The sequence below is a fragment of the Orbicella faveolata genome, unplaced genomic scaffold (assembly GCF_042242905.1).
Source record: "Orbicella faveolata isolate gen_17 unplaced genomic scaffold, um_ofav_v1 contig_34, whole genome shotgun sequence".
Lineage (NCBI taxonomy): Eukaryota > Metazoa > Cnidaria > Anthozoa > Scleractinia > Merulinidae > Orbicella > Orbicella faveolata.
This window is the reverse complement of record NW_028301563.1, coordinates 9,263,200-9,285,223: the sequence shown is the minus strand read 5'-3', so window position 1 is coordinate 9,285,223 and position 22,024 is coordinate 9,263,200. Positions and strand designations below refer to the sequence as shown.

Genomic DNA, 22,024 nt, shown 5'->3' with positions numbered 1-22,024 from the left:
GTTTCAGTCTAATTCGTGTTTCGTTTCGCAAATTTCCTTAAGCTATGTTTCAGCAAAATGTCCGAAATTGTTGTCCGAAATTTATCCGACATTAGATAAAAAGTACCGCAAATTTTACGTCCGAAATAAAACGTCCAGAAATTTTACGTCCGATTTTTTTTGCAAGTAACAGCAGACGACAACAGCGAAACTTAGGGCGTCTTACAATTATGAACATGTGTTGTTATTGATATCTCCTAACGATGTTTTAGTAACATTAATTTTCCTTGCTGCTTAAGAGTTTCTTTAAAACTAAATTTTTTAAGATAGACGATGGATGATGTTTCATCCGAAACATGTCTTGTTAATACTGTTTATATGAATTTCAAACACATCGTGTGGTTTCCAAAGATCTTCCCAAAATGGCATACAAATCTTTGAAAATGAACAAGACATGACAAAATGCTAATATTACAAAACTCTACCTATTTATTCATTCATCTTTGCTAATTTATTGTAGCAAATTATCTTGAAATTGTCCCGAGACAAGAACAATACATAAATATATGCTTGCCTATATCCTGACATGCACAAAATTTCCTTCGTGTATCCGAGACGCTTAAGCCTGGTTTTCACCAGCGACGCTAAGCACAAGCGCAAACACGATATGTAGTCTTATTTCACCGTGAAAACGGCCTTGTCACAGGCATAAGCACAAGCGCAAGCACAAGGACAAGGTTCAAAATGTTTCCTTTTTCTTGTGCTTGCGCTCATGCTTGCGTTTGCGCTGCAACAAGCGAAAACGAAATACCGCTCAGGCATAACACAAGCAGAAGGATATTTACTAGACGTGGTTGTGTTTGGTCACTGAAACCACTGGATCCGGATTACCGCGCGCGCCTAAACCGTCAGTTTTCTAAAATGCCGGAAGGATCGGATGATTGTGTTTGTACTTGTGTTTGCGTCGAACTTCGTTTTCACTATAGGGTCATCCCTATTGCTTGTGTTTGTGTGCTTGCGCTTGTGCTTGCGCTTGAGCTTGCGCTTGTGCTGAAAACCAGGCTTTAAAGTTCTCCTTGTTTCATCTATTTTACGGATATACCTTGTTCTATAAAACGAGTTTTAAAAGTAAGAAAATGCGTACTTTTATATATAAACAGTCGAACTAGTGATTATTTTAGCATACTGAGTAAACTTACTTGGTAAAATTTTAATGAAACACCATGACAACTCCTCCTTGGTTATCATTCACTTAAATCTCACTACCGCTTATGCTTCGTACGTATTGTTCTAAGGGCTGGCTTCACTGTTTCTTTAGTTTGTTGTATTATTTTCTCAGCCAATCCGGTTTACCCTTCTGAGAAGTGCGTGACGCCTCAAACAAGTTAAACAAAACAAATTAATTCCGTCATTTTAGTTTTAATGCACGGCTATGAAATGAAAAATTAAAGTGTATGGTACATAAAAGCCATGTGATAAGAGCAACATTTTCCTATAACTTGTCGCACAACAATGCTTCATTGCAAGTTGAAAAGCGTTGTTGTGCGTATTGCCATTCGTGTTGCATGTTGTGTAATAACTACTCTTGTGGTATAATTACTGTCTCTACGTTAAGGAGCTACGTCACGGTTTGCGCACCTTGAAACGTTTAGCCTAAATTTTCCAAGTCTGTCGTTTGCAATCCGTGTTAATCTTCTCCATCCTTCTCCATCGCTGTTCCTTTATGATTTATTAGTATCTCTTTGGTGTTTTTCCATCTTAATAAACTACAATTTTCGTGTTTTCTTCAATTAAAAGGTAATTTTGTACGTTGCCCAAATAACTCAAAATGCCGTGACTGAGTCCCTTTAATTAATTTCCATGACTGTTAAAAACACGGAAAAAATGTTTGCAAATGAATGTAAACGTTCATTATTATCATTCTTGCCGCACAACAAGAACCATGTTATGCAAAGGTACAAAACGTAGGTAGAGAGTTTATAATATTACAAACAACATTATCCTTGCTGTGTTGCACACTAATAAATTAATAATTTCAAACTGCTGTTTGTAATACGGCGAAATATCTCGCTGGACATTCCATAGGTAAAATTTGTATAATTATAATAAACATTCCTCTCGTTATGTTGTGTACAATTCAATTCAACAATTCAATTCAACAATTCAATTCAACACTCTTAGGATACGAAATTTGACACATTTCTTAGGTTAAAACAGTTTACCAAATTTGAGAGTAGTATACCCACAGCAATGGAACAACGCTTTAAGTAAACTGTTCATTGTGGTTACTTTTCTTCATCCGTACTTTTAAAATCATTCATTGTTCAGTGTTCAATCTCCCTAGAAGTTAAAATTGTTTGAACAACGAGTCATAAAATGTCCTCTAATGCAAGACTTTTTAGGTGCAAAGAAAAATGTCTCATTTAAGATACGCGGGGGGTGATTTACAAATTTGAATGCATACAGTGAGTGTTTGCGGTGAAAAGGGCCAAAGATGTTTTACCATTATCGGCCAAGTGATCTTTCCCAGCCTTCTTGATCGAGGTCGCAGCATATTAATAACATTTTCTAGGTGAGAAACACAGCAATGTTTGGTTCTTATGGTGATCTCTCTTTAAGTTTCTTTCTACAAGCCAGGCAAGTCTGTAAACTTAATGATTAAGTCATCACTGCCGTTAGATCTTGCACCACTGTCAGAATGCGCGTTCCTCTCGTGCTGGGATGTTCACGTTGACCACTATGTTATATATAGGATGCCCGTATGTACTCTATATCACGTATCTTTCCTTATATAACCATTCACCGAGCCGTTCATGTGTCGCTTTTTAACTTCAAAAACAGTCGACTCCGCATCGCTGTCCTCGTCCGTATCGCTCAACATCAAGCTTGTACTCAAGTATTTACCTGGAGGAAAAATAACTAAAATTGACGGATGATCTCATACCAACGTTATTACTGAGCCGATAATTATGGCGGCAATGACGTGATTGACAATTCAGAACTCAAAACAAGCATGAAAACCAATGGGAGGCACGAGAAAACATGAGACTAGAGGCAAGCAAGCGCGGGAAAACGTCTCAATGGTGCTAAGCGCGGAAAACACGTCACGGATGGTGAGCGCGGGAAAACGTTGATGAAGAGGGCGGGAAAAGTGCAAAATCACGCATGATTGGTCGAGGGAAAACAATCGATACTAAAAATGATTTTTGAGGTTGAAGAAGTGATCATAATGTGAAGCCCAAAGATAAACATACTATATGGTTATCTTAAGAGATTCCCGTGAGATACTCTTAGCGGCACTTGCACAGGCTGGCTCTTGAACATATTTGAGAGTGAGGTTAGCAAACGAAATTCCAGCAGCAAAAGGGACAAACCCTTCGAGTCGCTTACCTCCTTTTGGTAGCATCTCCATACTCTCAAGCTTGTCATCTTCGTCCTCGTCAATAACAGCGTACCGATGGCGCCTCTTCCCACGACCACGCCTCCTAAACAAAACGACATCAAAAAGTAAGCTCCCCTATCACAACCCAAACAATAACTTCTAGTAAACTTTTAAGGCACTCAAAGCGCAACTGACCTAAGTAAGCAACTCTGTTCAGTTTTGAGACTACAATTTGCTGGTTCTCTCGGAGGCGTGATTCACATTCCCAAGGCTTTTAAAATCTTTACCATCCCTGCTTGTTTTTTGTTTTGTTTTATATTTTGTTTCATTTTTTTTTTCTTTTGTTTATCACAACCTGTTTGGGGTTTTTCTTTCTTGTTGAAATAACAACTTGAGCTCATCTGTACGAAGCCAAGAACGACAGTATCATTATTAACAACAACGACCAAGAAAAAACAACAAGAAAAGGAAAAATGGAAAGACTTGCAAAAATAAAAGAAATGCAAGGGAAAAAGAAATATAGCGGATAAAACAAAGTGACAAAGTGCAAAAAAATAAAATATTTATCACGAGAAACAAAGTCGGAAATAACGCAAGAACGGTTAGAAGATAACCAAGGCATACAAATCTAACTCGACCTCTAGATAGTCTAAGGAATAAAACAGAAAAAAAAATCAAATGGAAACAGAACTGTGGAAGAAGTAAATAGCGTTATATTTCATGCAAGTTACAAGATTAAGTAACACCATTCCCAACGAGAGCGACGTTGTTGGAATAAAGCTGTTGTTGTTGACGCCAAGACTGCGGTCCAGAAGGGCAAGGACAAGGACACAAGACATTTAGTCTTGAAGATGATTGTAAGACCTAGTACACCAAGCTAGCGGCGTCATGCAGTTTAGTTCCCTTTATCCAATCAAGTCAGCTTATATAAATTCCCAGACGGCGAGGGTAGAGGGCTAACACATCAAGCCAGTTTTGTCATACAGTTTTACCCTGTACCCTGTGCTCAAGCAAGTCTAAATGTAGTCCCCGGAGGACGAGGATAGAAGGAGCTTCCATTCTTAAGGACGTTTAGACCATCTGGCACACAAAGCCAGTTTTGTCATACAGTTTACTACCCTGTACCCTGTGCTCAAGCAAATCTTTATGTAGTTCTCAGAGGACGAGGGTAGAAGGAGCTTTCATTCTTACGGACGTTTAGAACATCTGGCACACCAAGCCAGTTTTGCCTTACACTTTACCACCCTGTACCCAAGAAAGTCTGTAAGAAGATTCCCACAAGACAAGCGTATAAGAGGCTCACAATCTTAATGACAATTACAAGGTTTGGCACACCAAGTCAGATTTGTCATGCAGTTTACATGTAGTACCCTGTACCCAGGCAAGTCTACACATACATTCCCTGAGGACAAGGGCAGAAGAGGCTTGCATTGTCAAAGACGTTTCAAGCCAGTTTTGTCATGCAGTTTACATGCAGTACCCTGTACCCAGGCAAGTCTTCAGCATACCTATGGTCAGTCGAAGAGGCATCCTCTGTACTAGGAGGGTTAACAGAGACTATAACCTTCTTACGACGAAGTCTAAAGGTAGAAAGAAATAGATACAGGAAAGAAGGCAAGGCAGACGACAATGGAGGCGTTCAACAATGAAGGCAAGGAAAAGAGACACGTTGAATGGAATGGACTAGAATAGAAAGGAATGACCATGACAAAATTTGGATTAAGGGAATCCCATTTGTGATAACTTTCCTAATTCGGTCTCTAGTAGCAAGACGTCGTTAAAATCACAACTGGACGTTCTAACAGGCGAAAATACGTTACTTTATCACTTCAAAGCTAATCAAACATTACTTGGGCAACGGTGATTCGTTATTCTAGGAAGATTCGTAGAATTGAGCTTTTGTTTCAAGCACAGTATAGATAGGTCTAAAGGGTGATTTTAGGACTGTGTATGTACACTGTATGTTAGGATTCCAAGCAGTGTGGACTGTAAGAGTCACAGAGAACTCACAAGAACAATAAACTACAATTTGTTTCTACATGCCAGCTAAAATCGTTTAAGAGATGGCAGAAAGAACAAAAACAATGTACTAACAGAGAAGAACGGCAAGGAAAACTGCTTCGTTTAAAGACTGGAAACTTGCGATGCCTACCATCATAAAAAGACAACAATTACTCAGTAAATGCATACCAGGATATAATTTACCTTGGAAAGAAAATGAACCAAGGGTGTTTGTTAACAGGGTAAAAATTGACCTCCTAACTGATCTATCGTGAGCTTTGATATAACTGCAGTCATCTAAGGTCACACTACAACACATTACTAGTGTTGCATGTGATACGTACCTTCCCATGCAGAAACATATTGCCCACACTATTCCGCCAATAGCCATGATGATTCCAAAGATAATCACAGTTACATGCAGTATACTCCAGTCTGCGAAAAACACAATCACTCTTAACAACAAGGAAAATACTGTGCAAGGCACTTCTTACACAAACATAATTTTGGCTCGTCACGCAGTCTCACGAAAACAAGAGGAAAGGCGTTGCGTGACACCGATCGGCTCACAGAAGAGATAACGTACGACAGAAATTCTAGCAGTGATGTTACCTTTAGGAACATGGTTGATAACAAGCTTATTCTACAAACAAAAGACAACAAAAAGTCTTACCACAATTGCTCTCTTTAGTGCCAAAGTGAACTTTGAAAAAATCCTGCATCCAGAAACTCTCACAGACACACAGCTTGGTGCTACGATCACAGTAGCCATGACCTGAGCAGTTATTCCTGCAAACTGAAAACATAGGAAACAGTGAGAAACTAGAGAGCGACATACAATATGACTGTGCAGTACAGTGGAAACATGACTCTGCGCCACGGAGGTCCATCTGGAAACAATCTGTTATTCGTTATCCGGCTCAGTGTTTTTCAACAGTGACCATCCATGTTCTGTTTTGATTTTCTGTTATCACTTCGTGTTGCCTTCCTTAGCTTGTAAACGGAGAGGAGAAGGGGTGGGGGGGGGGGGAGGGGGGGGGGTTATTCTCTTATATAAACTAAAGAAATATCTGCGGAGCTAGAGGGTATGGTTTTTGAGCTGTTTACTGTGAAATATGGCATAAGCCTTAAGCATAATTTTTGTGTGAAATAGAATCTGCTCTGCCCTCTTTCTTGAAACTGGACATGATGTTTGAAGCTCTTCTCAAATGTTTATGCAAATGGTAGCTGGTCATGTATTAAGGAAGGAATTCGCTCTCGAAAATCGCATAATTTTCGACTGAAAGAGGGTAACAGGGTTAAAGAAGCAGGCTACACACCCCAACCAAACACTTTAAAGTAATCCTCTCTTCGCCTCGGTAAACCTTTACTTTGAAATTCAGTTCGATTTGAAGGAACGTGTACGATTTCACCAACCGACAAAAAGAGACTTTGGCTTGCTGGCCATAACGAAGCTTATAACGTGGACACTTACTGTAAGGTTCAACTTTCAACATCCCAAATTCGAAGAAGCCTTCCTCGTTACCAATCTTGTCTTTTAACATTCCAGCGACTTCATAACCGTCCTTAGCTTCGAAAACTTTGTCCTTAACGTAAAACATCACCATCAGACTGTGGGGACAAAAAAAACAACAAAAATTAGGCGTCTTTATTAAAAAGTTGGCAGACAATAATCCAGGCATTCACAGGTACACTGCTAAAAAAACTGGGAAACTGGCCAAACGAACATGAATCGTTCTTAGGCCTTGTCCACACTATGCCAGAGGAATTTGAAAACACAGCTTTATTTCTAGCGTTTGGCCTACCGTCAGGTTCAAGGCAACTCGGACTGAAATGCCCCATTGCCTGAACGCTTCAGTACACGCTTTGTCGATCTCTAAAGGAAGAATACTCTGCAAGTCAAGAATCATTTTCAGATCTCTTCGCCTCTTTATGGCCAAAATCTGCGTTTTTTGCTACCCTATTTATGACCTGACTTAAAATTCGATAGCCTAGTTATGACCGTTGCGGCTGACACAGTTGTCGTAACCATACGTTATGAAGGGCTTTTGTTGAAGATCTTATTGATGATGATGAAAAAGTAGCTTCTGCTAAGAAACATACCCAATTCAAGACTAGAGTGCTAAAACCATACCCAATTTATAACCAAAATGGCCAAAATCGATACCCTATTTATGACCCAAACGGCTGAAAAACCCTACCCTTTGGGGCCTCACATACAGATACCTGTATAGCCCATATAAGGGAGTACCCCCTTTCCGGGTAATTGGTCACGTTACAACTTGTGTGACATTTTGACGAAGCTGGTGCAGCTTTCGTTGTGTAAACGGCCCGATAAACGGATCCCGAAGTTTATTTTATGCGCTGTGCAAGATACAAAAAGACAAGCATCAAGCATAAAACAGAAGTAAAGCCCATCATTCATCGCAAAAGATAGTTCCATTCAAGCGTGTCGTGTTCATCCAGGTTCATTTCCCAGCGATGCAACCGGCAAGTGTTCATTGTTGGTAGTTTTCAAATTCGGGCATATAGCCCTCAAGCTTCCAGTAGTCTTGGCAGTAGTACAGGATTCAGTTGCCATTAAATTTACGATTTTCCTCTTCTCCTAGTGCTACCTCTGCGGCAGAATTTATTGAAGGGTCAGGACGACGGCTACGGTTAATTTCTGCAGACCGGCGCCATTATTTACTTTTGGAGTCTCGCAAGTCTTGAGAATTGATCAACTTTAACGCAACCTTCACCTGAAAACTGGATCTAGAGAGTACACAAGTATTAAAGGAAGCTATTTGCCACTACTCAGAAGGTCAACAAACGAACCTGAACGGAAGAAGATGTATTTTCACCGGGTGCTAGGGTTATGCAAATGAGCTTTGACACGAGCGATAGCTATGTAAACACACTGACTGTGGCAGATTTTAATCTGTTCTCGCGTGCAATCCAAGGAGATATCCACCGGTTTGAACATATAGAACTGTTTACTAAGGTATGAAATTTATTGTGATGTGTTTCTCAGGCTTCATTTAGACCCAACTTTTGAGATTTTCCCCGTCAAATTTGGCTAAATTTTAGTAGGTGATCAAAGGCCTTGGAGTAGGGTGTCTTCCAGCCTCGCTGGTAAGCTTAGAATTTTTCGAAAAGTTTCCATATTTCGTCAGTCAAAGTAATGAATGTGACTTAAAATTCGCATGAAAACGAAATTCCGTGAGCTGCATTTTAGGCGACGTAGCACGCTTCACAAAATCGGTGAATTTTACCTTTCTGATCACGGTCGGCAACCTCAGTTCGGCCAAAATTCAATTTTGGCTCGTAGCAAAGCAAAAATAAGGAATTGGAAAATAATAAATTGCTTTGTTATATATATATGTGTCAAACCCTTTTCACTGACAAAAAATGAAGGAAAATTATTTTTGGTCCGGAAGTCGAGTGGACCGCTTTTAGCGGGACTGCCACTTAAAGTCTGAATTAAGTGTTTTTTTGTTAATTTGTTTTCAATTTGTTTTTTTTTTTTGCTTCCGCTATGAAACGAGCTTGTAAAACTTTCCGAGCATGAAATATAGAGAACGTCTTGCCGCATGTTTCATTTATTTATCTATTTTTATTCATTATTTATGGGAAAGCTAGCTCTAGGACGGAATTGTATCAAGACTATCAGTGACAAGTCAAATTCTGTGGCTATGTTTTTGCGAATCCAGACAGATATTGAAATTAAATGTCTCGTAAGGGCTACTTCTTCGCTGAAATATAGAGGTAAATAACCGATTCCACTGATTACCGTGCTCTTGTCACCATGATTGGCTCATTTAACCCACAGTAAAGACATGGTGAGGTCATTTAGGTGAAATCGCAGAGGTTAAGCCTGTCCAAATTAGTGCTGCGAATCAAATGATAAATGATCAATTCAAGGTCTAATTTAGCTTTGTTTGGTTCGTTCGACTCATTTGCAGCGACTTCAAAGGGTTGTATAGGCATGGTATGGACTCTATTAAGAGTACACGAGGTAGATAGCAATCTCAGTACGACGTGGCCATATTTATGTACACTATTATTATTATTATTACGAGGCGACATGACGACAAGAGCATGGTAAGCAGTGGAATCGGTTATTTACCTCTATATTTGAGCGAAACATTTGTAAATACTGTATATTAAGTAAAAAGGCAAATAAACAGAATGTATCCATCCCTATCATCATCATCATCATCATCATCATTATTACTAACATCATTATTACTTTCATAAATTTAGACATATCACAGTGTTGTAAAATACTTGTTTATTTATTTATGTATTTATTTATTTAAATATTTATTTATTTATTACATTTAACCGAAATTGCTTAAACAAAAGTTATTAACATTGCAGAAACAGGAGATGGAGGTGACCAAAAACATCGCAGCGCCATACTAGGAAAATCCCCTGAATAAGTATTTTAAACTACCTATATATACATATGTACAGTATATGAAATAAAAACAAAAACAAAAACAAAAATCTGAATTAACCAAAAAAATCAAAACAAAACAAAGGAATACAAAATCTCACATTACTCCAAGAAAACTTCTAACCTTTCACGATTGAGAGCAGCGAACGAGTGAAATATTTTTCAACACGAGAAGAGAAATTTCGTATCTTCAAGCAGCCATGTAATGTTCTATTTATTATATAAACACCAAAGAATTTCACTTTCGCTGTGAAAGGCGCGATTTATAATGTAACTATAGCGAAGGTGATCTTTTCACATGTGAAGATAGCATGTTTTCGCACGAAAAATCTCCTGGTATTTCCTTGGTGTTTATATGATAAATTGTGTTTTGTCCAATAAGGGTTAACTTAGTGTTTAATCTTATCTTTAGATAAGAGAGTATGATGAAGATCTGGCAAGTTATAGTCTTCAGACATCCTCGTAACATTGCTTAGTAGAAATTACTTTTGCTAGAGAGACGAAGCCTGCCGATATTATATGTGTGTTATAAACCGCCCCGACATAAATCGGTGGATGGCACCCCTTACCGGGGTTTTCGTTCTGTTAAGCAAAGTAAATTAACATTGATTAGATAGCCCTGAGCTTGCTCTACAAGATGAAACAGTGTTTTAAAAATTGACGAGCAACCAGCATAAGATATAATTAAAATTTCAAAATTCCTCTGGTTAAAATAGTTCTAGAAATTGAGCATTCGATTGCCGGTCTGCAATCTTTTGCAAATAGTGAATAAAAAGCACAATCTTTGAAATATATGCGGTAAAAAGTGTGAAGTAGAAAAAAAAATTACGATAAGAACAAAAAGATACTTGCCAGGAAATATAATGCAGATATTGATTTCATAAAAGAATAGAATATTGTCTAGGTAATGGTTTTGAGTTATCGTCAGATTCAATTGTTATTGCTTTATGCCGGTATACAATTTGAGCTGGTTATGACGTCATGTAACGTCAAAGACGACACTTGACCTGCCATCTTGGATCTGCCATCTTGGATTTCACTATATTCTTAAGAGGTCAAGAAATATCGGAAGTTATTATAAAATCAAACCAGAATGCTTACAAATTCGTTCATTGCTCCAATTTGATGAACAATAGTGGAAAAAATACAGAATTATGTCAAAAAAGTTGATTTTTGGCCAAACGTACATGAAGTTTTTGGTTGCCATGGCAACGCCAAAAATGATGGAGACACAATTGACCTATCAAAATTTCCGCGAAGGATGAATGAAAGTGCAGTGAAGCCTTGGAGCCGATAGCTCAAAGTTGCCGGAGCTTATCCCGGTTTCTGTAGCATGAAGTGGCTAGGAGTATTTCTACTCCCCCTGGACAGGATGCTAGTCCATGGCATGTCACTCCCCAGCAATATGTTAGGTTTCCCCAACAATTCGCCGGTACCCATTTATACTCCTGGGTGGAGAGAGGCACTGTGAGAGGTAAGTTTCATTCTAGGAACTAGATTTTTATAAATTATTGCATGCTCGTTTATACTCTATACTTTTAATTATTACTTGTATTTTTAAATTTATATCTTGTATTTTTGTAAATTTTATCTTGTATTTTTAAATTATCACGATGTCTTGTATTTTTAATTATTATATTTTTAGTCCAGGGCCCCTCTGGATATCAGCCTCATCGCTGAATGGGCCACCCTGACTAAATAGAGTTTACCTTTACCATTACCTTTACCTTTAGTGTCTTGCTCAAGAACACAACACAGTGTCCCCGGCCAGGGCTCGAACCCGGACCGCTCGATCCGGGAACGAGCGCACTAATCATGAGGCCACCGCGCCTCTCGAAGCATGAATGAACAACTGCTAAAAGTTTCAGCCCCTTAGAGTAAATCTTAAGGGAGGGGTGGCATCCCCCCCCCACTCTCCCACTACCCTAAGTAATCTCTACATTAACGAGCTGTCTCGAGAAATCTTGTCCTACAAAAGCATAAAGACGTACTGTACAGTCCTGCACATGATCCTGTTTTCGAAAATTGTGGTTTAGCTAGATTTTTTCTCGCAAGCGCTCAAATTACCGTAGTGTCCTTAGTATATTTTTTTGCATACCGTAAGTGTAAAGCTGTCGCCTTTACACGTGCAATTGTTTGCTGTCAGTCATCATCACCTCTGTGCCGAGAGCTACGCAAAACAATGTAGTCAGTTTACGCGATAGTTCTCAGTTGTCCCCAAATTTGAAAATATACTGAGCATCCTGTGTTAGAATGCATCGCAGGTGTCCCGATAAAGACTTTAACGGAAAAACCTATCTAAACCATCAGTTTTAAAGTGGCAAATTTACATTCAAATCGGTTAAATACTCTATATTTTGCTTCGTCACCTCTAGTAACTGCTGTATCTGTATTATTACTACTTACTACTACTTAGCTTCTTTGTGCCTCGTGGCACATAAGGCCTCCACAGAATGCTTTGAAATTATTCTGCTTCTGGTTTCGGTAATAATATGTTTTTTACAGGAGTGGGTTATCAGCCCGCAGCCCAACCCCCAACCTGGAGGACCAGGGAGCCTCTTCGTCTGACCCCTACCCTTTGACCTGTTCGGCATGGGTGACCCTACCAGGTGCACATGGCACCCGCCGACATAGCTCTAGGGGTCACTGGGGCACGCAAACCACTCCACCACGATCAGGTGATGACTCCATGGAGTATTAAGTAAGACAAAATGCATTATATAATTTAAATCCACTGACCAAATTCCTGAGTCCAGAATTTCATCTTTTATGGCGACGCTTGCGGTAAAATTTGGGAATCATTTGAAGGCCTGTGCAGTACGTGACAATGGCGAGATAAATTACTGTCAGTGATTGTTGGCCAACGCTTCACAGTGTTTCAGCCCGTGATAAAAGGAAACATAATATATACTTGTATCTGCGATTTATCCTTCCGATCCTTCTCGTTGAAAATTAAAATCACCGTGAGCTAGCTCGAGCAAACATAAATAACCACCTCTACCCATGATATCTTTTGGTATTGTTGCTTATACGCTTTTGTGCTTCCCTAGGACAACCTTCCTCGAAACGGCTGTATTTAAGAAAAAACAAAAAAAGAGGCCATAGTTGCTTGGTTTAGTTGGTGCCGTAGTAACGGTACGGACAGGCTGGTATTTGATACAAATAATAGACCAAGTAGGAGGAGCAATTCTTTACACTTATTGTGAAATAACCATAGTCGTCACGGCAACAATCAGAATCCGGATAAGGAAGACAGACATTGACGCCTTTTTTTACGCCTTCCCCTTTTTGTGGCAATCTGTTGCCCGTAACATTCAACCATACTGGAAATGGTTCATTTCCTATTGGTGGACAATGAGTTGGCAGTCTTGTTCCTGCAGCTCCTTCGAAACGATACCAGTTTCCTGGAAAAGTTGATTCGCAGTCCTTGTGATAAGATTCGCCTACATTAGCTAGGTTTCTGTGTGGTACTCATGGCAGGGATCAACTAAAAGAAAATAAATTTATAAAAGGTTGCTTGTTACTATTATATCAGAGTAGAAAAAAAATGAAATAAAATAAAACAAAATAGAGAGATCGAGCTCGCCTTATGCCTGTGATAACCATGCTAATTGAAATAAATAGATCATAACGATATTTTGCAGCATTCTTTTTAGAGATTTTCCACATTCAGACTTGTTTTCTTGAGATGAATATCCAACTGGATAATTTAATTGCTTAACTAGTCTCCTGTTCCATTAGATATATAATAGTCACAGAAAAAAAAGAAAGAAAGAAAAGAAAAGAGATGAACTGCAACCATTATGTTAAGTTTGTAAACTAGACTGGGCAACTTTTACGTGCATAATGCGCGCGTTAGATCAGGCAACTTCAGTCTTCAACGCAGACAGCATATAATCAACTTGTTAAAGGCACTAAGAAATTGTTCATTTATTAACAATGAATAATGATGTTTTGATTTCTACTTTGTGATATCAAAAACATTATTATTAATAATTAAAGAGGATGAAATTGTTGCTGGAATCAAATTATTTTTGAACTCAAGGGGTGCAGCATGACTAGGACCGGCCCAGGTAAGAGCATTTGTTTTGTTAACCTTATTTGAAATAATATTAAACAATTCAGTGCCATTTAAATTAAACAACAAATCACTTATTAATACTATAACATAATCAAAAAAGTTTGGGTAGAAGATTTGGGAACTGTTGATACGAATTTCTTTGTTGTTCCATATAATGTTACACCAATCCTTAGTTGACGCAAAGTTTTCACGAAACTCTGACCATCGCTTTAAAAGTTCGGAATAAAACAGATAATTGATGGTGTGATCTTTAACGTCAAAGCTGCAGTTGAAAAAGAAAAGCTTTCCTGATTTGACCAAAAGATGTCGCAAATAATTTTTCCACCTACATTTTCGCTGAACATCCTTTGTAACCAGGCCAGACGCAAGGATTTTTTATCATACATCCCAGGTCTATCATTCTCAAACCACCCTTCTAAAACTCATTAATTGTTGATAATCTAGTAACTTTGTCCTTGCCATTCCGTAAAATTTATACAGTAATCGATTCAGTTCAATGACCTCGTCATTCGGGATTGGCACTAATCAACGAAGCTACATAGACGAACTTAAGGATAAATAAAGTTGTAATTATGACAACTTTGCTATAAATAGATAGCCCACTAGAGGGTCAGACATTAATTAGCTTCTTGACCTTGGCTAAATTTTTAATGAAGTTCTTTTCAAGCAGCAACTTTTGATCATAAGTATACAAGATCCCAAGAGCCTTCATTGAGTATCTTCGTCATTTAATACCAAATATGTTTTTTTTTGTTATTCCTGGTGGACCCAATCCATATGCACATACCTTCAGTTTTGGTAAAAATTATCGTTAAGCCGGATGTTTTCTTAAATATTTCCAGTACATCAAAAACTACGTGAGCTGAGCTAACCTCTGGAAGATCTGCAAGTTTAATGGAATGGTTAATAAATCAAGCGTCTTTTCTTTCTCTGATTTTAACTGTTTTGTCCCCTACCCATCGCTTGGTCTGCTTTGAAGCATCTCTGTTCGCCTTCAAATTTGTATTATGTTCTTCCATCAATATTATTCCATATTATTGTTATCTTGTATTCAGATCGTCCATCACAACATTTTTGTCGTGTCTTTTGTCATTTCTGTGGACACATTGCCCTGAAGCTTACTGAAACTGAGTTGAAATGCAATCCTTTTAGCTTTTCCTCGTTCGTCCCGTCATTGGTTGGCGTATATACTTGTACCATCGTCAACTCTTTGCGTTTTGTGTGAACTCGACCCGTTAAAAAATCCTCTCGCTGATCGGTGGTCATTGGCTCTGTTTGCTATTGTGCTCACTATAATGTTTTCTTGTGGCACCTCCTCTCGTCTCCCACGTGCATCACTGTCTCTCTACTTTGCAGTGTTTCTGAAACCATCCATTTCCATTTACTCTCCTTTGTCTCTGGCACTTCTATTCTATATTATCCCGGCTACTTGGCCACTTCTGCTGCCCTTCCTTTTTTTGCCATAGTTCTCACGTTCTAACACAAGATGTTAGTCCGATGCTTGGGGGCTATCATTGAACCAAACAGCTTCTAGTCAATTCGCCCTATTTAGTTCAGGGCGTCAATACAGCCCAAGGGGTGACACCGCCGGCCAGTTTGTCCTGCATTGTTCCACGAGGCAAGGTCGTTAACCCTGCGCCAAACTCGGAAGACCGAGGAATCACTCTTCATCTAATGTTTACCTTTTGCACTGTTGGACATGGGTGATCCTAACAGGAGTGCAGGACCCCAGCTGACATAGCTCTAGGGGTCATAGAGATGAACAAACCACCTCGGTTAGGTTAGGTGGTTACCCCATTCAGAGTAGCATATTTTAGGAGATCGATTTGCCTTCTGAGATTGCTCGAGCGACCAATCTTCTCCGTCTGTCCACTCGTGTCCCTCACGCTCAAACATGAAGTTCTTTGTCTCTGTTTTCTGAACAGATCAATTCCGGGTACTACTGTGTAATCTGGTTTCACATGTTTTGTGTAACAGTTGAATATATAATATATAATGGCAATGCGTAAATAAATAAACAAATTGACGAGTTGTGAAAAACGAATGAATTAATGTTTTAACTGAAAGTAAGGCCGTATCAGGATTTGTTATATTTGACGCTTGCATATGGTGTTAGACTACAAGTAGTCCCTCTTTCGCTTAGTCCGTCGTGCGTGACGCGAAAGAAAACCGCGAGAGGAAAATAGCCGCGCGAGTTCACGCGGCCGTTTTTTTCTCGCGGTTTATTTACGGTCTCGCTCGACGGACTAAGCGGACTAGGCGGACTAAGCGAAAGGGGAACTACTCGTAGTCTAATACTCGTTGAAAGTATGACTGAGTGGGGTACGAACGCGCGCGCATTAATAAATTTGTATTGCAGTGCATATCAAAAATAGCGATAAATTGGCCTGCCATCAACCAATCACGACGGATCGCGAGTTATGTCACAGTCATATAATGATATCAATAAATCATAATAAATACATGATTAAACGTTCATAATTATCTGTAGTTAATACACACAGGATTTTGCATTCCTTTTGATAAGTTAAATCAGACTTTTTCAGAGCCAAAAAAGAATAAAATAATAAATGCAACCACACTTTATAAATCACAATCTACATAGTTCGGTTTCACATCACCTCAGCAAAATTCAAAAGTTCTCGAAATCACTGTCAAGAAATCGCTGTCACTAGCTAGGGGTGGAAGGGTTTGGTTTCAACCGAGTATTTCCTATGGAAATAGGCGTTTTTAATTTTGAGACACCCTAATTCAACACGCGCTCATGCACGTCCTAGCTTTGTAAGTGCAGTGAGGTCCTGTCAAACAGCCTTCTCAACTGACAGCACAACCGAGATTTTTTCCACCGAGTTTTCTTCCACCGAGTGTTCTGCCGTTCGTCAAAATAACAGTGTGGTGGTGGCTCACGACGAGACTGGAGTCCGTCTTCAGCAATTGCGCTGTGCACACAATGTGAACATCATTTTCAACAATCCAAACCCCTCTACTTAACTTCTGGCCTTTGACCTTCACCAACCTAACTTGTTTACTAATACTTGAGTATTGTGACTTTGTTCGCCTACATTTTCACGGGCTAGTTTTGCAATCGCAAAAATTAGTTCTCGTAAAATGCAAAAAATTGCGAAATTTTAGTGGAACACGGTTCTTCTTTTATCTTCGACAATCGTCACGAGCATTTGGGTTTCTTCACGGACTTACTTTAGAAATCGTATTTGCTACAGCACCCTTTCGACTCCTAGTCGAGAGGTCTTGGTTCAAGTCTGGTCGGCGTCATTATGTTCTTGGACACTTTACTCTCAGAATGTCTCTCATTATCCGAGGCCTGGTTGCCGATTAAAGTTAATCCAAGTCTACAACAAATTTTGACACCTGTGATGACGCATATCGTTATCGATAAGAGTACAGACAACGCTAAACCACAATCGATGTGTTTGTTTTTGTTTTGTTTTGTTTTGTTTTGTTTTTACCACAATAACAACGTCAAAGAAAATGATTTTTTCAGAGCGCGAGCTGAAAAAGTCATTGCGTGACACATTGACGCGAGCAGCGTTGTCTGGACTCTTCTTGACAACGGCAAATTAGCCAGTGAGATTGCGAGATTAGTAGCAATTGTGGTAAAAATATTTCTTCCGAAAAGAGAGCTGTGAGCTTCGAGGAACAGATAATGTCCAAGGACAAAAATGCGAGGATATTTTCGCCCCAAATGAAGGCTGTTGTGTTTATTATCCTTCAAATATTTTTCGCAACACTAGTAATTTATGAAATTTGGGAATTTCACTCGGATAGTTCCCAGTTTCGGCTAGGGAATATTCAGTCACGTGATAAATTTACATTTAGACTAATCGTGTGCGAGCGAAAATATTTGATGGATTATAAGCTGAGATATTCGAGAGTGTCAAAGTAGATACGTGGGCCAAAAAATGTTTCTCATGAATCCTAGACTCAAAGAAACTCGTGTATTTGTGGTTGACGATAATTCGTTCCTTTAAAATTCAGAAAGTTTCAAAAGTTGATAGCCGAAATTCTACTTCTTTCAACTTCTTTCGATTCATCCTTTCTTTACCGCGCCTCCCTGCTTGGCTTCCTCGAGATGACCCTCATTAGGAATTCAGACATTATTTTAACTATAAAAACCCTTAACACCTCAGCTGCGACCCGCTCGACAAGTCCTTTTCGAAATTTTCAATAGATATTTACCTAAACCTCGAAAGCTTTTCCTGCCAAAACCTTTTTAAACACATTGCTAATAGGGTCACCTGTTTGACAGTTTTCCCCGATAAATCCATCTTTACAGTTGCAGGTGTATCCGTTAATGCCATCGATGCAGGTTCCACCGTTTTCACAAAGACTACTTGCACAGTCGTCAATGTCTATTGAATTAAACGGAATAATTGACATGTCCGAACACGAAATGTAAAGTAAAGTCCATCTCACCTTCAGGCACCGTCCAACAACTTAAGGAAAGAAGTCGGTGTTTAGTTTCGTAGAGAATACATGTAGGTAGGCTGGAAGGCTATGGATGCCATCACGATCCTCAGTTTTTTTTGGTCGCAATATTAAAAGGTGTTTAGCTGTTGGTTTAACGACTGTGTTGAGCATTTTAACCCATGCTGTTTAGTTTCTTTTTCTCTACTGTTTCATGGTGTTATTTGGAAGTTTCAAGACAATTTAAAATAACTTTATTTAAATTGGACAAGAAGGTAGACCCACCTTGGATGCCACTAGCTTATTGTGCACCGTTTGCAATGTTTTAACGACGAAAGTGTAGGAGATATCTGTTTTGGAACCTCTGCTGCCTAATGTTCGATGTTTAGCTATGCTCGTGTTAATTGACAGCTAACTGCACGATGTTAAGAGTACTGCAGCTAGTCATAATATTTGAGATATCTTTTATACTTACTTTGCTTGCAGTTTTCGCCTTTAAAACCAGGACTGCACACACATAGATATTTCTTACTTGTAAAACCGGACAGACAAGTTGCGTTGTTTTGGCACTTCTCCTGGTTCTTTCCACAATGATTCTAAATCAAAGTAACCAAAAATAGTTAGCTTATTCTTACTAATTTTCGCGAAATTTCGGAGCTGCATTTCGCGATTGCAGGAAAAAAAATTCACAAGCAGATTTAATTTCACGGCTTTCCCATTGCTTTAATCTCCCAGTTCCTTATCCGAGGACCCCGTTTCCCTAGAAGTAGTCTGCAAGTAGAAAATTTAATTTGATGACTGTACTTAAGGGGTTTTGGCGAATTTACAAGCTGAAGATAACAGTGAATCGGAGGAAGAGAGCTAATTGTTTGAAAACTAGACCATATAAGGAGTGAACATTTTTACGGAAAAATAATCGACAATTACCAACGAACCCGTGACTAAATATCATTTAAAATTAGCCAAGGATTATTTCTTACATAGTCTGAGTTAAAGTTCCCATATTTTTTCGCGCTGTCAGTTTTTTCTCGAGCATTAATTTTCGTGATTTTTCCCGAATTTTAAGACTCGCAAAAAACGCTCGCGAAATTAATTATGGTAATAAATTTACGAAGTCAAGCAATTGTCTCATCAACTGTTATTTGACCTTTGTCGACGTACTTTTGCAAAATTTAATGCTTTTTTCTTAAGACCGTACCCTCAAGTCGCGAAATAAAACCTCGCGAAATTAAGAGCCGGCGAGGTCAAGTGGGAAGGAGGTATCTTCGAATGACACGATACAGTTCTTCTTTACTTTTTAAACAGAAATTCTGTTACCCGACAAAAGGCGGAAGAAAAGGAGGTATTATTACACAAAAAACGAGTGTGATCTAAGCAATTTGTGATAAAATACTGGGACATTTTGGGTGCATCGCCTAAAAATGCCTACCAAAATTTACACGAAACCTTTAACGACAACGACTCTTTAGCCTAAAGAGTATTTTGTTGCAGCACAGTATCTTATATCGATCGCAGTATTCTAAAATGGATTGGCAGCTAGCTCGAGAGACTTTGCTCAGAAGGCTGACGGTGTTTATACTGGAACGATGCTACTCGTGTTTGAAACAAAATAAGTCACCTTATAAATTTCTGTTTATCAACAGACTGCAATAATCAAAGCAAAAGGTTGCAATCAGCTGGCCAAACTGTGTCATGAGCCATGGGATTATTCGTTACATATTTATATACTGGTTGGATATGTACAGGTCAGCATTATCCTACCATTGTATTCTCTCTTTCATTTTCTTTGTTTAAACAATTGACTTTTGCCTTTCCCCCGCCCCCAACCCCTCCTCCCCGCTCCCCCCCCCCCCCCTCCCGAACCCCTTCCTCCCGGCAAGGATGACTTGTGTTCTCTTCTGAGCTCCCGCTTCTTGTTTCTGGCTTTAGGCCCGCTTGCTCTCATTACTTGTTCAAGTCCGAAACGTTTGTGAGTGAGGGCTTCCGGTGGTAATATACAGTCTAACAAAGTATTGAAGGCGCAAAGTTAAAAATTTCATAGTTGCTTACTTCGGCGCCACGATAGTAGTAAAGATGGTTGTCCCTCAGATACCCGTCATGCTCCAAGTGAGTGGAGTTATTCAGCTCACATTCATGTGTTCCGTTAGGATCTTTGTTCTTAATATTAAGACTGACACAGTTTGCATCCAGGTAGCAACGGTATTCACACTCGTCCAAGTCCTTAACAATCATGGTTTTTATCCAGTGGTTCACTAAACGTTTCTCAGCATAGAAATAGTAGGCTGGAAAGTACAGCTCACGTCCTCCATCTGAAAAAAATATAAACATGTTTATCTAGAGCTTATAATAAATAAAAGAAAATTTGAAACATGCTTTTATAATTAAAGTCTGAAACAAAAATAAATAGTCAAACATTTTAAAAGAACAGAGTAATTTAGGAGTGAGTGATGAGGGCTTATGTAAATAGTATCTCCTATCAACATGCAGTATATCTTTATTTCGCTTAACTCTCCACGCACAAAATTGATTTTTTTGCCAGACCTTTGTATAAACAAATCGGTGAAACTATAATTTCTAACCGGTTCGTCATTGTTGTGATACCAAATATATATGAAATAACTTCTTTAAAGGGGAGCTAAGAGTGTAGTCGCAATTTTCTTTCCCGCTTGCTAAGTCTTGTGAGGATCCATGATAACTGCATGATTTATTTCAGAGTTTACCTTTCAGTGTCATCGCTTTTTTATGAAGAATTTACGAGGAAATGCGATAGTAAATCGAGAAATTTCAGTTTTTAGTGGACCAGATTAACTTTAGGTACTTTTCAGTCCCTTTTACATTTTCTTAAAGCAAAAGATATATCAACTAGGTGCCTTGAATAACACTGATAACATCTTATTTATGGGAACTAGATAAACTAAATGTCACAGTTCAAAGAAATAATGCAAACGCAGGTAAAATTATATCCTTAGTTTCATTTCACCAGTACTTTCAAGTGTTTTTTCCATATGTAGTGTGTTAGAAATAATTAATTTTTCAGAAGAATTTTAAAACAGTGAAACAGAAGTTTGCAACACGATGTAGACAATCTCAGTACAAAGTGTTTGTTTACATGTTACTCGTACCTCAGGTGAATTCTTTCTTAAACATTCCACCCTGATGCTTAAATCACTTACTTGGTGTTTAAATGAAATAGCAAACTACAAATATTTAGAAGGCTGGACACCTCGAATTCGTAATTTAGTAATAATTAGAGAACAACGTAGTGCAAGTTACGGCTTGTTTTTTTAATCTTCTCATTGCCGATATCAAGCGTAAATTCTCCTATCTAAGCATCACACATTTCTCAGTTACTGTCTTTGTGAGAATTTGGAGGTACTTCAACATAATACCCATGTTTTTTTCTTTTGTTTTTGTTTTTACCAACTGTCTATTTAGACAGCCTGTTAATATTCTGACAATAGAGAGTGGTGATCAAGCTTTTCAAGTTTAGTTTTAAAACAATTAGTAGTTGTGGAACCCGAAATTTCGCTCAACGGCAGAAGAAGGAACCGTCCCCTCGAAATATTAGCTTTTGTTGACAGATAGGTCAGATCAAGTATTCGAGAAAATTTCCGTGTTGCAAGACAGAAATTAGATTGCCTTAAATTTGCAAATGGCTAATTAGTACGAGACACGACGTCTATGTCGGATTTACATCATCATCGATTTTAATCTG

The 22,024-nt window shown here is 38.7% G+C and overlaps 2 protein-coding genes across 3 annotated transcripts; both read right to left on the bottom strand.

Annotated features, from left to right (window-relative positions):
- Positions 1–450: 450 nt before the first annotated feature.
- On the bottom strand, positions 451–7,063 carry LOC149104648 (dyslexia-associated protein KIAA0319-like protein). Of its 2 annotated transcripts, XM_089270988.1 has the most exons (5): positions 6,837–7,021; positions 6,036–6,158; positions 5,707–5,797; positions 3,370–3,464; positions 451–2,883 (listed from the first exon to the last, which is right to left on the bottom strand). In XM_089270988.1, the coding sequence occupies exons 1-5, from the start codon at positions 6,967–6,969 to the stop codon at positions 2,753–2,755; spliced, it is 573 nt and encodes a 190-aa protein (XP_089127114.1). In that variant the 5' UTR covers positions 6,970–7,021; the 3' UTR covers positions 451–2,752. The 2 variants fall into 2 exon arrangements, with proteins under 2 accessions (XP_089127114.1, XP_089127115.1); XM_089270989.1 differs by lacking the exons at positions 451–2,883; positions 3,370–3,464 and adding an exon at positions 4,791–4,941 and having other exon boundaries at positions 6,837–7,063.
- Positions 7,064–18,081: 11,018 nt separating this feature from the next.
- On the bottom strand, positions 18,082–20,637 carry LOC149104647 (uncharacterized). Its single transcript, XM_089272247.1, has 3 exons — positions 20,359–20,637; positions 18,785–18,905; positions 18,082–18,254 (listed from the first exon to the last, which is right to left on the bottom strand). The coding sequence occupies exons 1-3, from the start codon at positions 20,635–20,637 to the stop codon at positions 18,082–18,084; spliced, it is 573 nt and encodes a 190-aa protein (XP_089128373.1).
- Positions 20,638–22,024: the final 1,387 nt, after the last annotated feature.

Bases quoted from the DNA above. Each gene is read 5' to 3' on its own strand.
- LOC149104647 (XM_089272247.1), bottom strand. From the start codon at position 20,637: ATGTTTATATTTTTTTCAGATGGAGGACGTGAGCTGTACTTTCCAGCC. The intron at 18,906-20,358 runs GTAAGCAACTAT...ACTTTGATTTAG, and splicing joins ACTACTATCGTGGCGCCGAA to AATCATTGTGGAAAGAACCA. The intron at 18,255-18,784 runs GTAAGTATAAAA...TTAATTCAATAG, and splicing joins AGGCGAAAACTGCAAGCAAA to ACATTGACGACTGTGCAAGT.
- LOC149104648 (XM_089270988.1), bottom strand. From the start codon at position 6,969: ATGGTGATGTTTTACGTTAAGGACAAAGTTTTCGAAGCTAAGGACGGT. The intron at 5,798-6,035 runs GTAAGACTTTTT...TGTTTTTCGCAG, and splicing joins CACTAAAGAGAGCAATTGTG to ACTGGAGTATACTGCATGTA. The intron at 3,465-5,706 runs GTACGTATCACA...CGTTTTGTTTAG, and splicing joins ATATGTTTCTGCATGGGAAG to GAGGCGTGGTCGTGGGAAGA.